This window comes from Salvelinus namaycush, chromosome 20 (assembly GCF_016432855.1).
Source record: "Salvelinus namaycush isolate Seneca chromosome 20, SaNama_1.0, whole genome shotgun sequence".
NCBI lineage: Eukaryota > Metazoa > Chordata > Actinopteri > Salmoniformes > Salmonidae > Salvelinus > Salvelinus namaycush.
In genome coordinates, this window is record NC_052326.1 from 39,109,802 (window position 1) to 39,135,550 (window position 25,749).

Sequence of the window (25,749 nt, forward strand, 5' to 3'; positions counted from 1 at the left end):
ACCACCAGTACCACACAGAGGAGAGTAAACCCAACATCACCACTAGTACCACACAGAGGAGAGAAGAGAGTAAACCCAACATCACCACCAGTACCACACAGAGGAGAATAAACCCAACATCACCACCAGTACCACACAGAGGAGAGAAGAGAGTAAACCCAACATAACCACCAGTACCACACAGAGGACAATAAACCCAACATCACCACCAGTACCACACAGAGGAGAATAAACCCAACATAACCACCAGTACCACACAGAGGAGAATAAACCCAACATAACCACCAGTACCACACAGAGGAGAATAAACCCAACATCACCACCAGTACCACACAGAGGAGAATAAACCCAAAATCACCACCAGTACCACACAGAGGAGAGTAAACCCAACATAACCACCAGTACCACACAGAAGAGAGTAAACCCAACATCACCACCAGTACCACACAGAGGAGAGTAAACCCAACATAACCACCAGTACCACACAGAGGAGAATAAACCCAACATCACCACCAGTACCACACAGAGGAGAGTAAACCCAACATCACCACCAGTACCACACAGAGGAGAATAAACCCAACATAACCACCAGTACCACACAGAGGACAATAAACCCAACATCACCACCAGTACCACACAGAGGAGAATAAACCCAACATCACCACCAGTACCACACATAGGAGAGTAAACCCAACATAACCACCAGTACCACACAGAAGAGAGTAAACCCAACATCACCACCAGTACCACACAGAGGAGAGTAAACCCAACATAACCACCAATACCACACAGAGGCGAGTAAACCCAACATCACCACCAGTACCACACAGAGGAGAGTAAACCCAACATAACCACCAGTACCACACAGAGGAGAGTAAACCCAACATAACCACCAGTACCATACAGAGGAGAGTAAACCCAACATAACCACCAGTACCACACAGAGGAGAATAAACCCAACATCACCACCAGTACCACACAGAGGAGAATAAACCCAACATAACCACCAGTACCACACAGAGGAGAATAAACCCAACATAACCACCAGTACCACACAGAGGAGAATAAACCCAACATCACCACCAGTACCACACAGAGGAGAATAAACCCAACATAACCACCAGTACAACACAGAGGAGAATAAACCCAACATAACCACCAGTACCACACAGAGGAGAGTAAACCCAACATAACCACCAGTACCACACAGAGGAGAATAAACCCAACATAACCACCAGTACCACACAGAGGAGAATAAACCCAACATAACCACCAGTACCACACAGAGGAGAATAAACCCAACATCACCACCAGTACCACACAGAGGAGAGTAAACCCAACATCACCACCAGTACCACACAGAGGAGAGAAGAGAGTAAACCCAACATCACCACCAGTACCACACAGAGGAGAATAAACCCAACATCACCACCAGTACCACACAGAGGAGAGTAAACCCAACGTCACCACCAGTACCACACAGAAGAGAGTAAACCCAACATAACCACCAGTACCACACAGAGGAGAATAAACCCAACATCACCACCAGTACCACACAGAGGAGAATAAACCCAACATCACCACCAGTACCAAACAGAGGAGAATAAACCCAACATCACCACCAGTACCACACAGAGGAGAGTAAACCCAACATCACCACCAGTACCACACAGAGGAGAATAAACCCAACATCACCACCAGTACCACACAGAGGAGAATAAACCTAACATAACCACCAGTACCACACAGAGGAGAGTAAACCCAACATCACCACTAGTACCACACAGAGGAGAGAAGAGAGTAAACCCAACATCACCACCAGTACCACACAGAGGAGAATAAACCCAACATCACCACCAGTACCACACAGAGGAGAATAAACCCAACATAACCACCAGTACCACACAGAGGAGAATAAACCCAACATAACCACCAGTACCACACAGAGGAGAGTAAACCCAACATCACCACCAGTACCACACAGAGGAGAATAAACCCAACATCACCACCAGTACCACACAGAGGAGAGTAAACCCAACATAACCACCAGTACCACACAGAAGAGAGTAAACCCAACATCACCACCAGTACCACACAGAGGAGAGTAAACCCAACATAACCACCAGTACCACACAGAGGAGAATAAACCCAACATCACCACCAGTACCACACAGAGGAGAATAAACCCAACATAACCACCAGTACAACACAGAGGAGAGTAAACCCAACATAACCACCAGTACCACACAGAGGAGAATAAACCCAACATCACCACCAGTACCACACAGAGGAGAGTAAACCCAACATCACCACCAGTACCACACAGAGGAGAATAAACCCAACATCACCACCAGTACCACACAGAGGAGAGTAAACCCAACCTCACCACCAGTACCACACAGAGGAGAATAAACCCAACATCACCACCAGTACCACACATAGGAGAGTAAACCCAACATAACCACCAGTACCACACAGAAGAGAATAAACCCAACATCACCACCAGTACCACACAGAGGAGAATAAACCCAACATAACCACCAGTACCACACAGAGGAGAATAAACCAAACATAACCACCAGTACCACACAGAGGAGAATAAACCCAACATCACCACCAGTACCACACAGAGGAGAATAAACCCAACATAACCACCAGTACCACACAGAGGAGAGTAAACCCAACATAACCACCAGTACCATACAGAGGAGAGTAAACCCAACATAACCACCAGTACCACACAGAGGAGAATAAACCCAACATCACCACCAGTACCACACAGAGGAGAATAAACCCAACATCACCACCAGTACCACACAGAGGAGAGTAAACCCAACATCACCACCAGTACCACACAGAGGAGAGTAAACCCAACATCACCACCAGTACCACACGGAGGAGAGAAGAGAGTAAACCCAACATCACCACCAGTACCACACAGAGGGGAATAAACCCAACATCACCACCAGTACCACACAGAGGAGAGTAAACCCAACATAACCACCAGTACCACACAGAAGAGAGTAAACCCAACATCACCACCAGTACCACACAGAGGAGAGTAAACCCAACATAACCACCAGTACCACACAGAGGAGAGAAGAGAGTAAACCCAACATCACCACCAGTACCACACAGAGGAGAATAAACCCAACATCACCACCAGTACCACACAGAGGAGAGTAAACCCAACATCACCACCAGTACCACACAGAGGAGAGAAGAGAGTAAACCCAACATCACCACCAGTACCACACAGAGGACAATAAACCCAACATCACCACCAGTACCACACAGAGGAGAGTAAACCCAACATCACCACCAGTACCACACAGAAGAGAGTAAACCCAACATCACCACCAGTACCACACAGAGGAGAATAAACCCAACATAACCACCAGTACCACACAGAAGAGAATAAACCCAACATAACCACCAGTACCACACAGAGGAGAGTAAACCCAACCTCACCACCAGTACCACACAGAGGAGAATAAACCCAACATCACCACCAGTACCACACAGAGGAGAGTAAACCCAACCTCACCACCAGTACCACACAGAAGAGAATAAACCCAACATCACCACCAGTACCACACAGAGGAGAATAAACCCAACATAACCACCAGTACCACACAGAGGAGAGTAAACCCAACCTCACCACCAGTACCACACAGAGGAGAATAAACCCAACATCACCACCAGTACCACACATAGGAGAGTAAACCCAACATAACCACCAGTACCACACAGAAGAGAGTAAACCCAACATCACCACCAGTACCACACAGAGGAGAGTAAACCCAACATAACCACCAATACCACACAGAGGCGAGTAAACCCAACATCACCACCAGTACCACACAGAGGAGAGTAAACCCAACATAACCACCAGTACCACACAGAGGAGAGTAAACCCAACATAACCACCAGTACCATACAGAGGAGAGTAAACCCAACATAACCACCAGTACCACACAGAGGAGAATAAACCCAACATCACCACCAGTACCACACAGAGGAGAATAAACCCAACATAACCACCAGTACCACACAGAGGAGAATAAACCCAACATAACCACCAGTACCACACAGAGGAGAATAAACCCAACATCACCACCAGTACCACACAGAGGAGAATAAACCCAACATAACCACCAGTACCACACAGAGGAGAATAAACCCAACATAACCACCAGTACCACACAGAGGAGAATAAACCCAACATAACCACCAGTACACACAGAGAGAATAAACCCACACATAACCACCAGTACCACACAGAGAGAATAACACCCACATCACCACCAGTACCACACAGAAGGAGAGTAAACCCAACATCACCACCAGTAACACACAGAGGAGAGTAAACCCAACATCACCTACCAGGATACCACACGGAGGGAGAGAAGAGAGTAAACCCAACATCACCACCAGTACCACACCAGAGGGGAATAACCCAACATCACCACCGTACAACAGAGGAGAGTAAACCCAACATAACCACCAGTACCCACAGAAGAGAGTTAACCCACTCACACCATACCCACACAGAGGAGAGTAAACCCAACATCACCACCAGTACACAGAAGAGAGAAGAGAGTAAACCCAACATCACACACCACAGAGAGGAGGAGTAAACCCAACATCACACCAGTACCACACAGAGGAAAATAAACCCAACATCACCACCAGTACCACACAGAGAGAATAACCCAACATCACCACCAGTACCACACAGAGGAGAATAAACCCAACATCACACCAGTACCACACGAGGAGAGAGAGAGTAACCCAACATCACCACCAGTACCACACAGAGGGAATAAACCCAACATCACCACCAGTACCACACAGAGGAAAGATAACCCAACATCACCACCAGTACCACACAGAGGAGAATAAACCCAACTAACCACCAGTACCACACAGAGGAGAATACCCAACATCACCACCAGTACCACACGAGAGAAGAGATAAACCCAACATCACCACCAGTACCACACAGAGGAGAGTAAACCCAACATCACCACCAGTAACACACCCAGAGGAGAATAAACCCAACATAACCACCAGTACCACACAGAGGAGAGTAAACCCAACATCACCACCAGTACCACACAGAGAAGTAAACCAACATAACACCACCAGTACCACACAGAGAGAGTAAACCCAACATCACCACCAGTACCACACAGAGGAGAATAAACCCAACATAACCCAGTACCACACAGAGGAGAATAACCCAAACTCACCACCATACCACACAGAGAGAGTAAACCAACATAACCCCCAGTACCAAACAGAAGAGATAAACCCAACATACACCACCAGTACCACACAGAGGAGATAACCCAACATAACCACCATACCACACAGAGGAGATAAACCCAACATCACCACCAGTACCACACAGAGGAGAGTAACCCAACATCACCACCAGTACCACACAGAGGAGAATAAACCCAACATAACCACCAGTACCACACAGGAGAAGTAAACCCAACATCACACCAGTACCACACAGAGGAGAGTAAACCCACATCACCACCAGTACCACACAGAGGAGAAGATAACCCAACATCACCACCAGTACCACACGAGGAGAGTAAACCCACATCACCACCAGTACCACACACAGGAGAAGAGAGTAAACCCAACATCGACCAACCGCAGACCACACAGAGGAGAATAAACCCAACATAACCACCAGTACCACACAGAGGAGAGTAAACCCAACATCACACCAGTACCACACAGAGAGAGAAGAGAGTAAACCCAACATCACCACCATACCACACAGAGGAGAGTAAACCCAACATCACCACCAGTACCACAAGAGGAGAGAAGGAGTAAACCCAACATCACCACCTATACCACACAGAGGAGAATAAACCCAACATCACCACCAGTACCACACAGAGGAGAGTAAACCCAACATCACCACAGTACCACACAGAAGAGAGAGAGAGTAAACCCAACATCACCACCAGTACCACCCAGAGGAGAGAAGAGAGTAAACCCAACATCAACACAGTAGTACCACACAGAGGAGAGAAGAGAGTAAACCCAACATCACCACCAGTACCACACAGAGGAGAGAAGAGAGTAAACCCAACATCACCACCAGTACCACACAGAGGAGAATAAACCCAACATAACCACCAGTACCACACAGAGGAGAATAAACCCAACATAACCACCAGTACCACACAGAGGAGAGTAAACCCAACATAACCACCAGTACCACACAGAGGAGAATAAACCCAACATCACCACCAGTACCACACAGAGGAGAATAAACCCAACATCACCACCAGTACCACACAGAGGAGAATAAACCCAACATCACCACCAGTACCACACAGAGGAGAATAAACCCAACATCACCACCAGTACCACACAGAGGAGAGTAAACCCAACATAACCACCAGTACCACACAGATGAGAGTAAACCCAACATCACCACCAGTACCACACAGAGGAGAGTAAACCCAACATCACCACACAGAGGAGAATAAACCCAACATAACCACCAGTACCACACAGAGGAGAATAAACCCAACATCACCACCAGTACCACACAGAGGAGAGTAAACCCAACATCACCACCAGTACCACACAGAGGAGAATAAACCCAACATCACCACCAGTACCACACAGAGGAGAGTAAACCCAACATCACCACACAGAGGAGAATAAACCCAACATAACCACCAGTACCACACAGAGGAGAGTAAACCCAACATAACCACCAGTACCACACAGATGAGAGTAAACCCAACATCACCACCAGTACCACACAGAGGAGAGTAAACCCAACATCACCACACAGAGGAGAATAAACCCAACATAACCACCAGTACCACACAGAGGAGAGTAAACCCAACATCACCACCAGTACCACACAGAGGAGAGAAGAGAGTAAACCCAACATCACCACCAGTACCACACAGAGGAGAATAAACCCAACATCACCACCGGTACCACACATAGGAGAGAAGAGAGTAAACCCAACATCACCACCAGTACCACACAGAGGGGAATAAACCCAACATCACCACCAGTACCACACAGAGGAGAATAAACCCAACATAACCACCAGTACCACACAAGGGAGAGTAAACCCAACATCACCACCAGTACCACACAGAGGAGAATAAACCCAACATCACCACCAGTACCACACAGAGGAGAGAAGAGAGTAAATCCAACATCACCACCAGTACCACACAGAGGAGAGTAAACCCAACATCACCACCAGTACCACACAGAGGAGAGAAGAGAGTAAACCCAACATCACCACCAGTACCACACAGAGGAGAATAAACCCAACATCACCACCAGTACCACACAGAGGAGAGTAAACCCAACATCACCACCAGTACCACACAGAAGAGAGAAGAGAGTAAACCCAACATCACCACACAGAGGAGAGAAGAGAGTAAACCCAACATCACCACCAGTACCACACAGAGGAAAATAAACCCAACATCACCACCAGTACCACACAGAGGAGAATAAACCCAACATAACCACCAGTACCACACAGAGGAGAATAAACCCAACATCACCACCAGTACCACACGGAGGAGAGAAGAGAGTAAACCCAACATCACCACCAGTACCACACAGAGGGGAATAAACCCAACATCACCACCAGTACCACACAGAGGAAAATAAACCCAACATCACCACCAGTACCACACAGAGGAGAATAAACCCAACATAACCACCAGTACCACACAGAGGAGAATAAACCCAACATCACCACCAGTACCACACGGAGGAGAGAAGAGAGTAAACCCAACATCACCACCAGTACCACACAGAGGAGAGTAAACCCAACATCACCACCAGTACCACACAGAGGAGAATAAACCCAACATAACCACCAGTACCACACAGAGGAGAGTAAACCCAACATCACCACCAGTACCACACAGAGGAGAGTAAACCCAACATAACCACCAGTACCACACAGAGGAGAGTAAACCCAACATCACCACCAGTACCACACAGAGGAGAATAAACCCAACATAACCACCAATACCACACAGAGGAGAATAAACCCAACATCACCACCACTACCACACAGAGGAGAGTAAACCCAACATAACCACCAGTACCACACAGAAGAGAGTAAACCCAACATCACCACCAGTACCACACAGAGGAGAGTAAACCCAACATAACCACCAATACCACACAGAGGCGAGTAAACCCAACATCACCACCAGTACCACACAGAGGAGAGTAAACCCAACATCACCACCAGTACCACACAGAGGAGAATAAACCCAACATAACCACCAGTACCACACAGAGGAGAGTAAACCCAACATCACCACCAGTACCACACAGAGGAGAATAAACCCAACATCACCACCAGTACCACACAGAGGAGAGAAGAGAGTAAACCCAACATCACCACCAGTACCACACAGAGGAGAGTAAACCCAACATCACCACCAGTACCACACAGAGGAGAGAAGAGAGTAAACCCAACATCACCACCAGTACCACACAGAGGAGAATAAACCCAACATAACCACCAGTACCACACAGAGGAGAATAAACCCAACATAACCACCAGTACCACACAGAGGAGAATAAACCCAACATAACCACCAGTACCACACAGAGGAGAGTAAACCCAACATCACCACCAGTACCACACAGAAGAGAGAAGAGAGTAAACCCAACATCACCACCAGTACCACACAGAGGAGAGAAGAGAGTAAACCCAACATCACCACCAGTACCACACAGAGGAGAGAAGAGAGTAAACCCAACATCACCACCAGTACCACACAGAGGAGAGAAGAGAGTAAACCCAACATCACCACCAGTACCACACAGAGGAGAGAAGAGAGTAAACCCAACATCACCACCAGTACCACACAGAGGAGAATAAACCCAACATAACCACCAGTACCACACAGAGGAGAATAAACCCAACATAACCACCAGTACCACACAGAGGAGAGTAAACCCAACATAACCACCAGTACCACACAGAGGAGAATAAACCCAACATCACCACCAGTACCACACAGAGGAGAATAAACCCAACATAACCACCAGTACCACACAGAGGAGAATAAACCCAACATCACCACCAGTACCACACAGAGGAGAGTAAACCCAACATCACCACCAGTACCACACAGAGGAGAATAAACCCAACATCACCACCAGTACCACACAGAGGAGAGTAAACCCAACATAACCACCAGTACCACACAGAGGAGAATAAACCCAACATAACCACCAGTACCACACAGAGGAGAATAAACCCAACATAACCACCAGTACCACACAGAGGAGAATAAACCCAACATAACCACCAGTACCACACAGAGGAGAATAAACCCAACATAACCACCAGTACCACACAGAGGAGAATAAACCCAACATAACCACCAGTACCACACAGAGAAGAGTAAACCCAACATAACCACCAGTACCACACAGAGGAGAATAAACCCAACATCACCACCAGTACCACACAGAGGAGAGTAAACCCAACATAACCACCAGTACCACACAGAGGAGAATAAACCCAACATAACCACCAGTACCACACAGAGGAGAATAAACCCAACATAACCACCAGTACCACACAGAGAAGAGTAAACCCAACATAACCACCAGTACCACACAGAGGAGAATAAACCCAACATAACCACCAGTAAGTACCACACAGAGGAGAGTAAACCCAACATAACCACCAGTACCACACAGAGGAGAATAAACCCAACATAACCACCAGTACCACACAGAGGAGAATAAACCCAACATAACCACCAGTACCACACAGAGGAGAATAAACCCAACATCACCACCAGTACCACACAGAGGAGAGTAAACCCAACATCACCACCAGTACCACACAGAGGAGAATAAACCCAACATCACCACCAGTACCACACAGAGGAGAGTAAACCCAACATCACCACACAGAGGAGAATAAACCCAACATAACCACCAGTACCACACAGAGGAGAGTAAACCCAACATAACCACCAGTACCACACAGATGAGAGTAAACCCAACATCACCACCAGTACCTCACAGAGGAGAGTAAACCCAACATCACCACACAGAGGAGAATAAACCCAACATAACCACCAGTACCACACAGAGGAGAGTAAACCCAACATCACCACCAGTACCACACAGAGGAGAGAAGAGAGTAAACCCAACATCACCACCAGTACCACACAGAGGAGAATAAACCCAACATCACCACCGGTACCACACATAGGAGAGAAGAGAGTAAACCCAACATCACCACCAGTACCACACAGAGGGGAATAAACCCAACATCACCACCAGTACCACACAGAGGAGAATAAACCCAACATAACCACCAGTACCACACAAGGGAGAGTAAACCCAACATCACCACCAGTACCACACAGAGGAGAATAAACCCAACATCACCACCAGTACCACACAGAGGAGAGAAGAGAGTAAATCCAACATCACCACCAGTACCACACAGAGGAGAGTAAACCCAACATCACCACCAGTACCACACAGAGGAGAGAAGAGAGTAAACCCAACATCACCACCAGTACCACACAGAGGAGAATAAACCCAACATCACCACCAGTACCACACAGAGGAGAGTAAACCCAACATCACCACCAGTACCACACAGAAGAGAGAAGAGAGTAAACCCAACATCACCACCAGTACCACACAGAGGAGAGAAGAGAGTAAACCCAACATCACCACCAGTACCACACAGAGGAAAATAAACCCAACATCACCACCAGTACCACACAGAGGAGAGAAGAGAGTAAACCCAACATCACCACCAGTACCACACAGAGGAGAATAAACCCAACATAACCACCAGTACCACACAAAGGAGAGTAAACCCAACATAACCACCAGTACCACACAGAGGATAGTAAACCCAACATAACCACCAGTACCACACAGAGGAGAATAAACCCAACATCACCACCAGTACCACACAGAGGAGAATAAACCCAACATCACCACCAGTACCACACAGAGGAGAATAAACCCAACATAACCACAGTACCACACAGAGGAGAATAAACCCAACATAACCACCAGTACCACACAGAGGAGAATAAACCCAACATAACCACCAGTACCACACAGAGGAGAATAAACCCAACATAACCACCAGTACCACACAGAGGAGAATAAACCCAACATCACCACCAGTACCACACAGAGGAGAGTAAACCCAACATCACCACCAGTACCACACAGAGGAGAGTAAACCCAACATCACCACCAGTACCACACGGAGGAGAGAAGAGAGTAAACCCAACATCACCACCAGTACCACACAGAGGGGAATAAACCCAACATCACCACCAGTACCACACAGAGGAGAATAAACCCAACATCACCACCAGTACCACACAGAGGAGAGTAAACCCAACATAACCACCAGTACCACACAGAGGAGAATAAACCCAACCTCACCACCAGTACCATACAGAAGAGAGTAAACCCAACATCACCACCAGTATCACACAGAGGAGAATAAACCCAACATCACCACCAGTACCACACAGAGGAGAGTAAACCCAACATAACCACCAGTACCACACAGAGGAGAATAAACCCAACATAACCACCAGTACCACACAGAGGAGAATAAACCCAACATAACCACCAGTACCACACAGAGAAGAGTAAACCCAACATAACCACCAGTACCACACAGAGGAGAATAAACCCAACATAACCACCAGTAAGTACCACACAGAGGAGAGTAAACCCAACATAACCACCAGTACCACACAGAGGAGAATAAACCCAACATAACCACCAGTACCACACAGAGGAGAATAAACCCAACATAACCACCAGTACCACACAGAGGAGAATAAACCCAACATCACCACCAGTACCACACAGAGGAGAGTAAACCCAACATCACCACCAGTACCACACAGAGGAGAATAAACCCAACATCACCACCAGTACCACACAGAGGAGAGTAAACCCAACATCACCACACAGAGGAGAATAAACCCAACATAACCACCAGTACCACACAGAGGAGAGTAAACCCAACATAACCACCAGTACCACACAGATGAGAGTAAACCCAACATCACCACCAGTACCACACAGAGGAGAGTAAACCCAACATCACCACACAGAGGAGAATAAACCCAACATAACCACCAGTACCACACAGAGGAGAGTAAACCCAACATCACCACCAGTACCACACAGAGGAGAGAAGAGAGTAAACCCAACATCACCACCAGTACCACACAGAGGAGAATAAACCCAACATCACCACCGGTACCACACATAGGAGAGAAGAGAGTAAACCCAACATCACCACCAGTACCACACAGAGGAGAATAAACCCAACATCACCACCAGTACCACACAGAGGAGAGAAGAGAGTAAATCCAACATCACCACCAGTACCACACAGAGGAGAGTAAACCCAACATCACCACCAGTACCACACAGAGGAGAGAAGAGAGTAAACCCAACATCACCACCAGTACCACACAGAGGAGAATAAACCCAACATCACCACCAGTACCACACAGAGGAGAGAAGAGAGTAAACCCAACATCACCACCAGTACCACACAGAAGAGAGAAGAGAGTAAACCCAACATCACCACCAGTACCACACAGAGGAGAGAAGAGAGTAAATCCAACATCACCACCAGTACCACACAGAGGAGAATAAACCCAACATCACCACCAGTACCACACAGAGGAGAGAAGAGAGTAAACCCAACATCACCACCAGTACCACACAGAGGAGAATAAACCCAACATAACCACCAGTACCACACAGAGGAGAGTAAACCCAACATAACCACCAGTACCACACAGAGGATAGTAAACCCAACATAACCACCAGTACCACACAGAGGAGAATAAACCCAACATCACCACCAGTACCACACAGAGGAGAATAAACCCAACATAACCACCAGTACCACACAGAGGAGAATAAACCCAACATAACCACCAGTACCACACAGAGGAGAATAAACCCAACATCACCACCAGTACCACACAGAGGAGAGTAAACCCAACATCACCACCAGTACCACACAGAGGAGAGTAAACCCAACATCACCACCAGTACCACACGGAGGAGAGAAGAGAGTAAACCCAACATCACCACCAGTACCACACAGAGGGGAATAAACCCAACATCACCACCAGTACCACACAGAGGAGAATAAACCCAACATCACCACCAGTACCACACAGAGGAGAGTAAACCCAACATAACCACCAGTACCACACAGAGGAGAATAAACCCAACCTCACCACCAGTACCATACAGAAGAGAGTAAACCCAACATCACCACCAGTACCACACAGAGGAGAATAAACCCAACATCACCACCAGTACCACACAGAGGAGAATAAACCCAACATCACCACCAGTACCACACAGAGGAGAATAAACCCAACATCACCACCAGTACCACACAGAGGAGAATAAACCCAACATAACCACCAGTACCTGTTATGGGATTTTTATGAATAATGACTAAATGATGTATACATTTAACGTAGAATTATAACTAACAGAATTATATCCTGTATGATGAAGAATCTTTGTCCATAAGAAAGAGGCACAGTTAGCAGGCAAGGAACTGTGGCAGACAACTTGTGACCACTGTGGAACTGATAACAGGGATGGAAGTCTCCCCACCCAGGGAGGGGAGAAACCTTGGGCTTGTAGTAGATTGTATAACAGGTGGCAGGCAATGTATGAGAAGGACTTGTGTACTATATTGTCATTGTATTAGAGGAGTAGGGACATTTATGACGAAATGAGAGGTATATAAACCAATGTACATGTAATGATTGGGAGAGCGGTCTCGTAAATACATTTTCTGACTATTGTGGCTGGGCCTCCGTCTGATTCATTTCAACCAGTTTCTTACAAATTCTGGGTTTCAGGCTGAGTAATTAATTCAATTGGGTATTATGAACACTGAGAACAAAATTCTCGTGACAGTACCACACAGAGGAGAGTAAACCCAACATAACCACCAGTACCACACAGAGGAGAGTAAACCCAACATAACCACCAGTACCACACAGAGGAGAGTAAACCCAACATAACCACCAGTACCACACAGAGGAGAGTAAACCCAACATAACCACCAGTACCACACAGAGGAGAATAAACCCAACATAACCACCAGTACCACACAGAGGAGAATAAACCCAACATAACCACCAGTACCACACAGAGAAGAGTAAACCCAACATAACCACCAGTAAGTACCACACAGAGGAGAGTAAACCCAACATAACCACCAGTACCACACAGAGGAGAATAAACCCAACATAACCACCAGTACCACACAGAGGAGAGTAAACCCAACATCACCACCAGTACCACACAGAGGAGAGTAAACCCAACATCACCACCAGTACCACACAGAGGAGAATAAACCCAACATCACCACCAGTACCACACAGAGGAGAGTAAACCCAACATCACCACCAGTACCACACAGAGGAGAATAAACCCAACATCACCACCAGTACCACACAGAGGAGAGTAAACCCAACATCACCACACAGAGGAGAATAAACCCAACATAACCACCAGTACCACACAGAGGAGAGTAAACCCAACATAACCACCAGTACCACACATAGGAGAGTAAACCCAACATCACCACCAGTACCACACAGAGGAGAGAAGAGAGTAAACCCAACATCACCATCATCAACATCACAGTACCACACAGAAGACAGGAACATGATGCAGAGTTAATTGAAAATCATCAGTACCACATCGATAGAGCTCTGTGGGTAAAGTTGCTGGCAATGACAACATAAACCAGATTGCAACCAGTTTGTGATGGTCACATGTAGCCATACACCTTTGCACTTTAAAGATGCATTCTGGGATCTTAAGTACAACAAATTTGTAACATATTGGGTTCATAACATATCAAAATCAAATCAAATGTTATTTGTCACATGCGCAGAATACGACTGGTGTAGCCTTTACCAGAGGTGTGGACTCGAGTCACATGACTTGGACTCGAGTCAGACTCGACCTGACTTGATACCCTCCCCAGTGAAAACACAACATATATTTATGTTAGATCACCACCAAATCCAAAAACACACAGCCATTTTTCCCAGCCAAAGATAGTCACACAAAAGCAGAAATAGAGATAAAATTAATCACTAACCTTTGATAATCTTCATCAGATGACACTCATAGGACATCATGTTACACAATACATTTATGTTTTGTTCGATAATGTGCATATTTATATCCACAAATCTTGGTTTATATTGGCGCCATGTTAAGAAATGCCTCCAAAAGATCCGGAGTAATTACAGAGAGCCACGTCAAATAACAGAAATACTCATCATAAATTTGATGAAAGATACATGTTTTACATATAATTAAAGATACACTTGTTCTTAATGCAACCGCTGTGTCAGATTTTTTTTTAACTTTAGTAAAAAGCACACCATGCAATAATCTGAGACGGCGCTCAGATTTAACAAAATTTCTCCGCCATGTTGGAATCAACAGAAATACGAAATTCCATCATAAATAGTCTCTTACCTTTGATTATCTTCACCACAATAAATAGTTTTTTTTGTTCGATTATGTCCATTACTTATGTCCAATTAGCAACTTTAGCTAGCTTGTGTAGTACACGTGTCCAAACACTGGCGCAGATGAAGGCAAACATTGGATTTTTTAATTTCGCACGCTGCCTTTTCAGCGGAATGTTGGGGGGGGGGGGGGGGGGTTCGATAGTGGAAGGTGTGTCCTAGAAAGATTAATCCCATTGAGAACTTGTGGTCATCCTCAAGAGGCGGGTGGACAAACAAAAACCCACAAATTCTGACAAACTCCAAGCATTGATTATGCAAGAATGGGCTGCCATCAGTCAGGATGTGGCCCAGAAGTTAATTGACAGCATGCCAGGGCGGATTGCAGAGGTCTTGAAAAAGAAGGGTCAACACTGCAAATATTGACTCTTTGCATCAACTTCATGTAATTGTCAATAAAAGCCTTTGACACTTATGAAATGCTTGTAATTATACTTCAGTATTCCATAGTAACATCTGACAAAAAATATCTAAAGACACTGACGCAGCAAACTTTGTGGAAATTAATATTTGTGTCATTCTCAAAACTTTTGGCCACGACTGTAGACCTTTTATACAGACAAGCCATTTGCCACACGGGCCAGCCGTCATTCACTTTGAACTGGACTGTGTGTTTACAGGCAGTTGCAACAACGCGACATTAGATCATTACAAAGCATTCGCCAAAAGCCACAAAATACACCTGAATGGATTTCTGCAAATATGTAAACATGGGAGTCCTCTTACATTTGGGAACTTTACAGCCCATTTGATCAAACAACCATTAAAAGGTAGGCTCCCTCAGTTATGCACATCAACAACAAAAATATCAACAATTAATGCTAGCCAGAGAAAGATGAGCTAAAATGTAATGAACGAACATTAGATAAATCCTCTCAACCTTTTTCAGCTAGTTGGCTGTCAAAATTGCAGTGATAAACAATGGGAAATTGTAGCCTTCTCGTCCTTCTGCAGCTTTCCTGAAATCGGAGTAGATAGCCAGCGAGCTATCTATCTAACGTTAGGCTCTAACGTTAGGCTCTGTGTTTTTAGCTTGCTACATAAATAGATACGCTAGTCTATTAGCCGCGTTATGACTGACTTGTGATCATTGCCCTTGCTAGTTTGATTGTATTGACATTCCCAGCATTAGTTACATTTGTCCATTTTTGTCCAGAATATTGAGTCATTGAAACTGAAACAGTGCATCCTGAATGGAGGCAGCAAACAATGTACCAGGCCAGCTGGGATTTACAACCTGACAGCAATATTTTCTGGACTACCAAGAAATGTATTGGTGAATTATATTAATCATGCATTAAACTGCATCCATATATTCTGCCAACAATGCCTTAGTGTACGTCATGGAACGTTCAGTCAAATAGAACCTATTTTAAAACCTCTTATAAATTTGGTTTTGTAGAATAAACTGGGAATTTGATATTTTTGAGTGATATTATGATTGTCTGTTTGTTTCATATCTGCAGTATAGTTAAAATGCTGTCAGTTCCACATTAAACTTACACGGGTTACTTTGTGTGCTAAACTTGCAATTGGAAGTAATAGTTGTACATTTCGATTGGAAAATGCATAATGGTTGTGTTTTTGTATTCTTATGATTGGGAGCTACTGGCTTATTATGTCGGAGTTTATGGCTTATCCTTTAACATCATGCTGTGTGTGACTGCTGTCTTTCCATCGGCCCTAAGGGGTGCCTGGAGAAGTGGGTATACTCTAATGTTGCCAAAAGGTTCCCAAACGGCCCGCCCAGCGAAGGAAAGGCATCCTGTGTGAAAAATCCTGTTTCCTATATTTTTTAAAATTAGTTTTCCTATAGATTTTAAGTTTCCACTCTCAAATTTTTTGTTCAAGAAAAAAGACAGAAATGTGATGGTCTAAGTCCACAACAATTCTTAAACCACATCAATCTTATTCGGTCACGCCCTGACCTTAGAGATCCTTTTTATGTCTCTATTTTGTTTTGGTCAGGGTGTGATTTGGGTGGGCATTCTATGTTCTTTATTTCTAGGTTTTGTATTTCTTTGTTTCTGGCCGAGTGTGGTTCCCAATCAGAGGCAGCTGTCTATCGTTGTCTCTGATTGGGGATCATACTTAGGCTGCCCTTTTCCCTCTTTCTGTGTGGGATCTTGATCTTTGTTTGTGTGCAGGGAGTTTGCACATCGAAGCTGTTCGGTCGTTGTAGTCTTTATTGTTTTGTCCTGTTTTAGTTTCACTTCATGATTAAATTATGTGGAACTCTAAGAGCGCTGCGCCTTGGTCTCTTCCTTCCGACGACACCCGTTACAGTCAGGGCCTTGTGGCCCATGTCCACCCAGGCCCATCCATGTCTACGCCCCTGATACAAACAGCGCATGATGACAATATTGCGCATCACAAATAGTCTACTAACCAACACTTTGGACGAAACATTTTCAATACCTGGTTTGCATGTCCACAGTTGCCTTAGTTAGCATTTACTAGCAGATATCATACGTTGAATCGTCTTTCATCCCTACCGGCTACCGATGTCATTCTTCTGTGAGCTGCTCCATGCCAAAACCAGTTGAGATCTGCACACTTGCAGCCTGCAGATGACATTCCACTGCAACTAGGCTACGTGCACGGTGCACATATGAATATATTTCATGTGCTTGCGATGATGACTACTTTGTGCATGATTTCTCTATTGTACTACATAATTGATAAGTTGTATACCTCCACTACACTACCTTGATACGCATCAGTAGGGATTAAGAAGTGAGTATATGCAATGCCCATTGAAAAAGGTGTGTATACGGCTTATACCTGCGTATACTCTCCACCACTGGCCCTTTGTGTTTGACAAAAAGTGCATTTTCCTACATGAGTGCGCTGGTATTACGGTTGCTGTCCTTACAGAATCACCAACCCGTCACACACTGAAGGCCAATAGGTTCACCACTGTGCAAACATGTCTAAATAAAGGAGAGTATATATTTGGCCTGGCGAAGCAGTTTTATGCGCTGACTGAAAGAAAGCTGGTAAAAATTAATCCTTATGAAATTAGGAGTCCTCACTGTCCAAGACCAAGTTAAGACTGGATACAAATGTATCCAACACCAAGACAAGACCGAGACACTCAATATGTGGTCTCAAGACCGGACCTCGAGTACTACAACACTGCATCCAGCATAGGGGGAATGGATTTTCACAGTGAAAATATTATGCTAGAATTTACTATTTAAAATGTATACAGTACCAGTCAAAAGTTTGGACACACCTACTCATTCAAGGTTTTTTTTCTTTATTTGTACTATTTTATACATTGTAGAATAATAGTAAAGACATCAAAACTATGAATTAACACACATGGAATGATGTAGTAATCAAAAAAGTGTTAAACAAATCCAAATATATTTTAATTTTTTATTCTTCAATGTAGCCAACCTTTGCATTGATGACAGCTTTGCACACTCTTGTAATTCTCTCAACCAGCTTCACCTGGAATGCTTTTTCAACAGTCTTGAAGGAGTTCCAACATATGCTGAGCACTTGTTGGCTGCTTTTTCTTTACTCTGCGGTCCAACTCATCCCAAACCATCTTAATTGGGTTGAGGTCGGGGGATTGTGGAGGCCAGGTCATCTGATGCAGCACTCCATCACTCTCCTTCTTGGTCAAATAACCCTTACACCACCTGGAGGTGTGTTTTGGGTCATTGTCCTGTTGAAAAACAAATGATAGTCCCACTAAGCGCAAAACAGATGGGTTGGCGTATTGCTGGTAGCCATGCTGGTTAAGTGTGCATTGAATTCTAAATAAATCACAGACAGTGTCACCATCAAAGCACCATCACACCTCCGCTTCCATGCTCCACGGTGGGAACCACACATGCAGAGATCATCCTTTCAACAACTCTGCGTCTCACAAAGAGACGTTTGTTGGAACCAAAAATCTCAAATTTGGACACATCAGACCAAAGGACATATTTCCACCGGTCTAATGTCCATTGCTCATGTTTCTTGGCCCAAGCAAGTCTCTTCTTCTTATTGGGGTCCTTTAGTAGTGGTTTCATTGTAACAATTTGACCATGAAGGCCTGATTCACGCAGTCTCCTCTGAACAGTTGATGTTGAGACGTGTCTGTTACTTGAACTCTGTGAAGCATTTATTTGGGCTGCAATTTGAGGTGCAGTTAATTGCCGATACCTGAGGCTGGTCACTCTAACGAACTTATCATCTGCAGCAGAGATAACTCTGGGTCTTCCATTCCTGTGGCGGTCCTCATGAGAGTCAGTTTTGTCATAGCTCTTAATGTTTTTTGCGACTACACTTGAAGAAACTTTCACATTTTCCGGACAGACTGCCCTTCATTACCTCATTAAGGTAATGATGGACTGCCATTTCTCTTTGCTTATTTGAGCTGTTCTTGCCATGATATGGACTTGGTATTTAACCAAATTGGGCAATCTTCTGTATACCACCCCCCTACCTTGTCACAACACAACTGATTGGCTCAAACGCGTTAAGAAGGAAAGAAATTCCAAAATAATGTTTTAACAAGGCACACCTGTTAATTGAAATGCATTCCAAGTGACTACCTTAGTAAGCAGGTTGAGAGAATGCCAAACGTGCAAAACTGGTACTGTATATTTCAAACTATCATGTTAATGCAAAACATGTTTTGGAATAGATCCTTGATAAATTATGTGTGTCTTTGTAGCCTACCTGCCTCAGTGATGTGGAACTGGCCACTGCCTTTATATTCTGTGAGCTAACCTTATGGCTTCAGGGGTGTAATCATTGGTCAAACAGCTGCAAACGGAACGTTCTGCAAGTAAAACCAGAGTTTCTATTGGACAAATACAGGTACAGTTGAAGTCGGACGTTTACATACACTTAGGTTGGAGTCATTAAAAGTCGTTTTTCAACCACTCCACAAATTTCTTGTTAACAAACTATAGTATTGGCAAGTCGGTTAGGACATCTACTTTGTGCATGACACAAGTCATTTTCCCAACAATTGTTTAACTTATAATTCCCTGTATCACAATTCCAGTGGGGCAGAAATTGACATACACTAAGTTGACTGTGCCTTTAAACAGCTTGGAAAATTCCAGAAAATGATGTGATGGCTTTAGAAGCTTCTGATAGTCTAATTGACATCATTTGAGTCAATTGGAGGTGTACCTGTGGATGTATTTCAAGGCCTAGCTTCAAACAGTGCCTCTCTGCTTGACATCATGGGAAAAGCAAAAGAAATCAGCCAAGACCTCAGAATTTTTTTTGTAGACCTCCACAACTCTGGTTCATCCTTGGGAGCAATTTCCAAACGCCTGACAGTACCAAGTTCATCTGCACAAACAATAGTACGCAAGTATAAACACCATGGGACCACACAGCTGTCATACCGCTCAGGGAGGAGACGCGTTCTGTCTCCTAGAGATGAACGTACTTGGTGCAAAAAGTGCAAATAAATTCCGGAACAACAGCAAAGGACCTTGTGACGATGCTGGAGGAAACAGGTACAAAAGTATCTATATCCACAGTAAAACGAGTCCTATATCGACATAACCTGAAAGGCTGCTCAGCAAGGAAGAAGCCACTGCTACAAAACCGCCATAAAAAAGCCAGACTACGGTTTGCCACTGCACATGGGGACAAAGATCGTACGTTTTGGAGAAATGTCCTCTGGTCTGATGAAACAAAAATATAACTGTTTTATAATGACTATCGTTATGTTTGGAGGAAAAAGGGGGAGGCTTGCAAGCCGAAGAACACCATCCCAACCGTGAAGCACGGGGGTGGCAGCATCATGTTGTGTGGGTGCTTTGCTGCAGGAGGGACTGGTGCACTTTACAAAATAGATGGCATCATGAGGCAGGAAAATTCTGTGGATATATTGAAGCAACATCTTAAGACATCAGTCAGGAAGTTAAAGCTAGGTCGCAAATGAGTCTTCCAAATGGACAATGACCCCAAGCATACTTCCAAAGTTGTGGCAAAATGGCTTAAGGACAACAAAGTCAAGGTAATGTATTGGAGTGGCCATCACAAAGCCCTGACCTCAATCCTATAGAAAATGTGTGGGCAGAACTGAAAAATCGTGTGCGAGCAAGGAGGCCTACAAACCTGACACCAGCTCTGTCAGGAGGAATGGGCCAAAATTCACCAAACTTATTGTGGGAAGCTTGTGGAAGGCTACCTGAAACGTTTGACCCAAGTTAAACAATTTAAAGGCAATGCTACTGAATACTAATTGAGTGTATGTAAACTTCTGACCCACTGGGAATGTGATGAAAGAAATAAAAGCTGAAATAAATAATTCTCTCTACTATTATTCTGACATTTCACAGTCTTAAAATAAAGTGAAGACAGGGAATTTTTACTAGGATTAAATGTTAGGAATTGTGATAAACTGAGTTGAAATGTATTTGGCTAAGGTGTATGTATACTTCCGACTTCAACTGTAGGTTCTTCTTCGTTTAATTCCATTTAAGAAAAGTTTTGCAACAGAATCTGGTGTAATGAATACACCCCAGGTAAGCCTTCATTTGAGTTATTCACTCTGTAGACAGCAGTTATACATTTACGTTATACGTTTGAGGCAATAGAACATTTTACTTTAATTCATTTACAGACCTTTAATTAATATTTTTATGCACTATGGTTATTGATTTCTCTAACTTTGTTAAAAAAACATCAAGTTTGCCAAAATAAACCTCCTAATAATTGCACTGCACCCTAATCAATTGTCTCTCATGCCTGCTTGGTCCTTCCCGTACACAGTTATCATTATAATGACATCATTGTATCTGTTTTAGCTGACACAAATTGGCACTCGGATAGGCCCGGATCTGGATCCGACCAGGTCTATAGGGAACAGGTGTAGTTTTTTTTTTTTTTTTTTACGAACTGGTCCGTTCGTAACAGTTCTCTATATTTAAAAACATTTATTTATGCATATTGGGTCCAGGTGGAAAAGCCCCAGGTCCATTTCAGAACAGATCCAACTTTTTGGACCCGTGAAGACCTCTAGTATCAACACAACATATCGTCATCCTTCTCAGGTTGTTGTTCACAGCAAGGTGGTGAATATAATTACACAGACAGAGCTGCCAGTTACATTACAGGTAAAAGCCCCAGGGTGGTTAGAACCAGCCCTATTTACAAGCCTGCTGATGTTATTTACATTTGAGTAATTTAGCAGACACTCTTATCTAGAGCAACTTAGGGGAGCAAATAGGGTTCAGAGCCTTGCTCAAGGGCACGTCGGCACATTTTTCATTTTTCACATAGTTGGCTTGGGGATTTGAACCAGCAACCTTTTGGTTATTGACCCAACGCTCTTAACCACTAGGCTTCCTGCCGCCCACACAGTAATGACTCAATAGATGATGACCACCAGAGTACACAACAACACCCTGCTGGAATAAGGTACACACGCACACAGCCTTCTGTAAACGCGCACAGCCTCCTGTAAACGCGCACAGCCTCCTGTAAACACGCACAGCCTCCTGTAAACACGCACAGCCTCCTGTAAACACGCACAGCCTCCTGTAAACACGCTCAGCCTCCTGTAAACACGCACAGCCTCCTGTAAACTAAACACGCACAGCCGCCTGTAAACACATACAGCCTCCTGTAAACTAAACACTCACAGCCTCCTGTAAACACGCTCAGCCTCCTGTAAACACGCACAGCCTCCTGTAAACACGCACAGCCTCCTGTAAACTAAACACGCACAGCCGCCTGTAAACACATACAGCCTCCTGTAAACTAAACACGCACAGCCTCCTGTAAATGCGCACAGCCTCCTGTAAACACGCACAGCCTCCTGTAAACACGCACAGCCTCCTGTAAACACGCTCAGCCTCCTGTAAACACGCACAGCCTCCTGTAAACTAAACACGCTCAGCCTCCTGTAAACTAAACACGCTCAGCCTCCTGTAAACACGCACAGCCTCCTGTAAACTAAACACGCACAGCCTCCTGTAAACACGCACAGCCTCCTGTAAACACGCTCAGCCTCCTGTAAACACGCACAGCCTCCTGTAAACTAAACACGCACAGCCGCCTGTAAACACATACAGCCTCCTGTAAACACATACAGCCTCCTGTAAACACGCGCAGCCTCCTGTAAACACGCACAGCCTCCTGTAAACTAAACACGCACAGCCGCCTGTAAACACATACAGCCTCCTGTAAACACGCGCAGCCTCCTGTAAACACGCACAGCCTCCTGTAAACGCGCACAGCCTCCTGTAAACACGCTCAGCCTCCTGTAAACACGCACAGCCTCCTGTAAACACGCACAGCCTCCTGTAAACTAAACACGCACAGCCGCCTGTAAACACATACAGCCTCCTGTAAACTAAACACGCACAGCCTCCTGTAAACGCGCACAGCCTCCTGTAAACACGCACAGCCTCCTGTAAACACGCACAGCCTCCTGTAAACACGCTCAGCCTCCTGTAAACACGCACAGCCTCCTGTAAACTAAACACGCACAGCCTCCTGTAAACACGCACAGCCTCCTGTAAACACGCTCAGCCTCCTGTAAACACGCACAGCCTCCTGTAAACACGCACAGCCTCCTGTAAACTAAACACGCACAGCCGCCTGTAAACACATACAGCCTCCTGTAAACACATACAGCCTCCTGTAAACACGCGCAGCCTCCTGTAAACACGCACAGCCTTCTGTAAACTAAACACGCACAGCCGCCTGTAAACACATACAGCCTCCTGTAAACACGCGCAGCCTCCTGTAAACACGCACAGCCTCCTGTAAACTAAACACGCACAGCCGCCTGTAAACACATACAGCCTCCTGTAAACACGCGCAGCCTCCTGTAAACACGCACAGCCTCCTGTAAACACGCACAGCCTCCTGTAAACACGCGCAGCCTCCTGTAAACACGCGCAGCCTCCTGTAAACTAAACACTTACAGCCGCCTGTAAACACGCACAGCCTCCTGTAAACTAAACACGCACAGCCGCCTGTAAACACATACAGCCTCCTGTAAACTAAACACGCACAGCCGCCTGTAAACACATACAGCCTCCTGTAAACTAAACACGCACAGCCGCCTGTAAACACATACAGCCTCCTGTAAACTAAACACGCACAGCCGCCTGTAAACACATACAGCCTCCTGTAAAGACATACATTGAGCTGATCATATAAACCGCATGCACGCATGACCATTAGTCGCTTTGGTTACAAGCGTCTGCTAAATGGCATTTATGAGCCTTGGCCCATGACTCCTACATAACAAACAGCAGGACTAGAAAGAGCCCTGGCAGTCTCTCTCTGCCTCCAACATGTACACAAGCACAATGACTAGCTAGTCTCTAGTCTAGGCATATTTCTCTAAAGCTCTCATTTTGTCAGAAGCATTTTGAAATGTCACCCAACTTCGTCTGTGTCTAGAAGCCTGAGAGAGAAGGGAAGACCGACAACAAGGAGAAAAGGAGTGTTGCAGCCTACTGCAGTGGCAGGGGTCACTATCTGACCTCACAAAGCCTTCACCGGCACTCACACAGAAACAAATCCATGCCCTATACACCAGCTTTTCCTACCTGGGTTCCCCTACCAGTATGTCTACTGTCGTTCCCCTACCAGTATGTCTAATGTCGTTCCCCCTACCAGTATGTCTACTGACGTTCCCCCTACCAGTATGTCTACTGACGTTCCCCCTACCAGTATGTCTACTGTCGTTCCCCCTACCAGTATGTCTACTGTCGTTCCCCTACCAGTATGTCTACTGTCGTTCCCCCTACCAGTATGTCTACTGTCGTTCCCCCTACCAGTATGTCTACTGATGTTCCCCCTACCAGTTTGTCTACTGTCGTTCCCCCTACCAGTATGTCTAATGTCGTTCCCCCTACCAGTATGTCTACTGTCGTTCCCCTTACCAGTATGTCTACTGTCGTTCCCCCTACCAGTATGTCTAATGTCATTCCCCCTACCAGTATGTCTACTGACGTTCCCCCTACCTACCTGTACTTGATGCAGAGGAGAGAGCAGATGCTGGTCATTCTTGCCGAGAGAGGAAGGAAAATAAAATAGGAGAGAGTGGCCTAAAAGCATTTGTAGAAAGAGAGGGGAGGCAGTCAGAGAGTGAGAGAGAGAGGGAAAG

At 45.2% G+C, this 25,749-nt stretch overlaps 1 protein-coding gene across 1 annotated transcript in view; it reads right to left on the reverse strand.

Annotated features, from left to right (window-relative positions):
* LOC120064805 (receptor-type tyrosine-protein phosphatase gamma-like) overlaps nt 1-25,648 on the reverse strand; it is a 41,317-nt gene extending 15,669 nt beyond the window's left edge. Inside the window, exon 1 of the mRNA XM_039015403.1 lies at nt 25,611-25,648. Within this exon, the coding sequence (XP_038871331.1) occupies nt 25,611-25,648 (38 nt within the window). The remainder of the gene's footprint in view (nt 1-25,610) is intronic.
* Between the last annotated feature and the right edge of the window lie 101 nt (nt 25,649-25,749).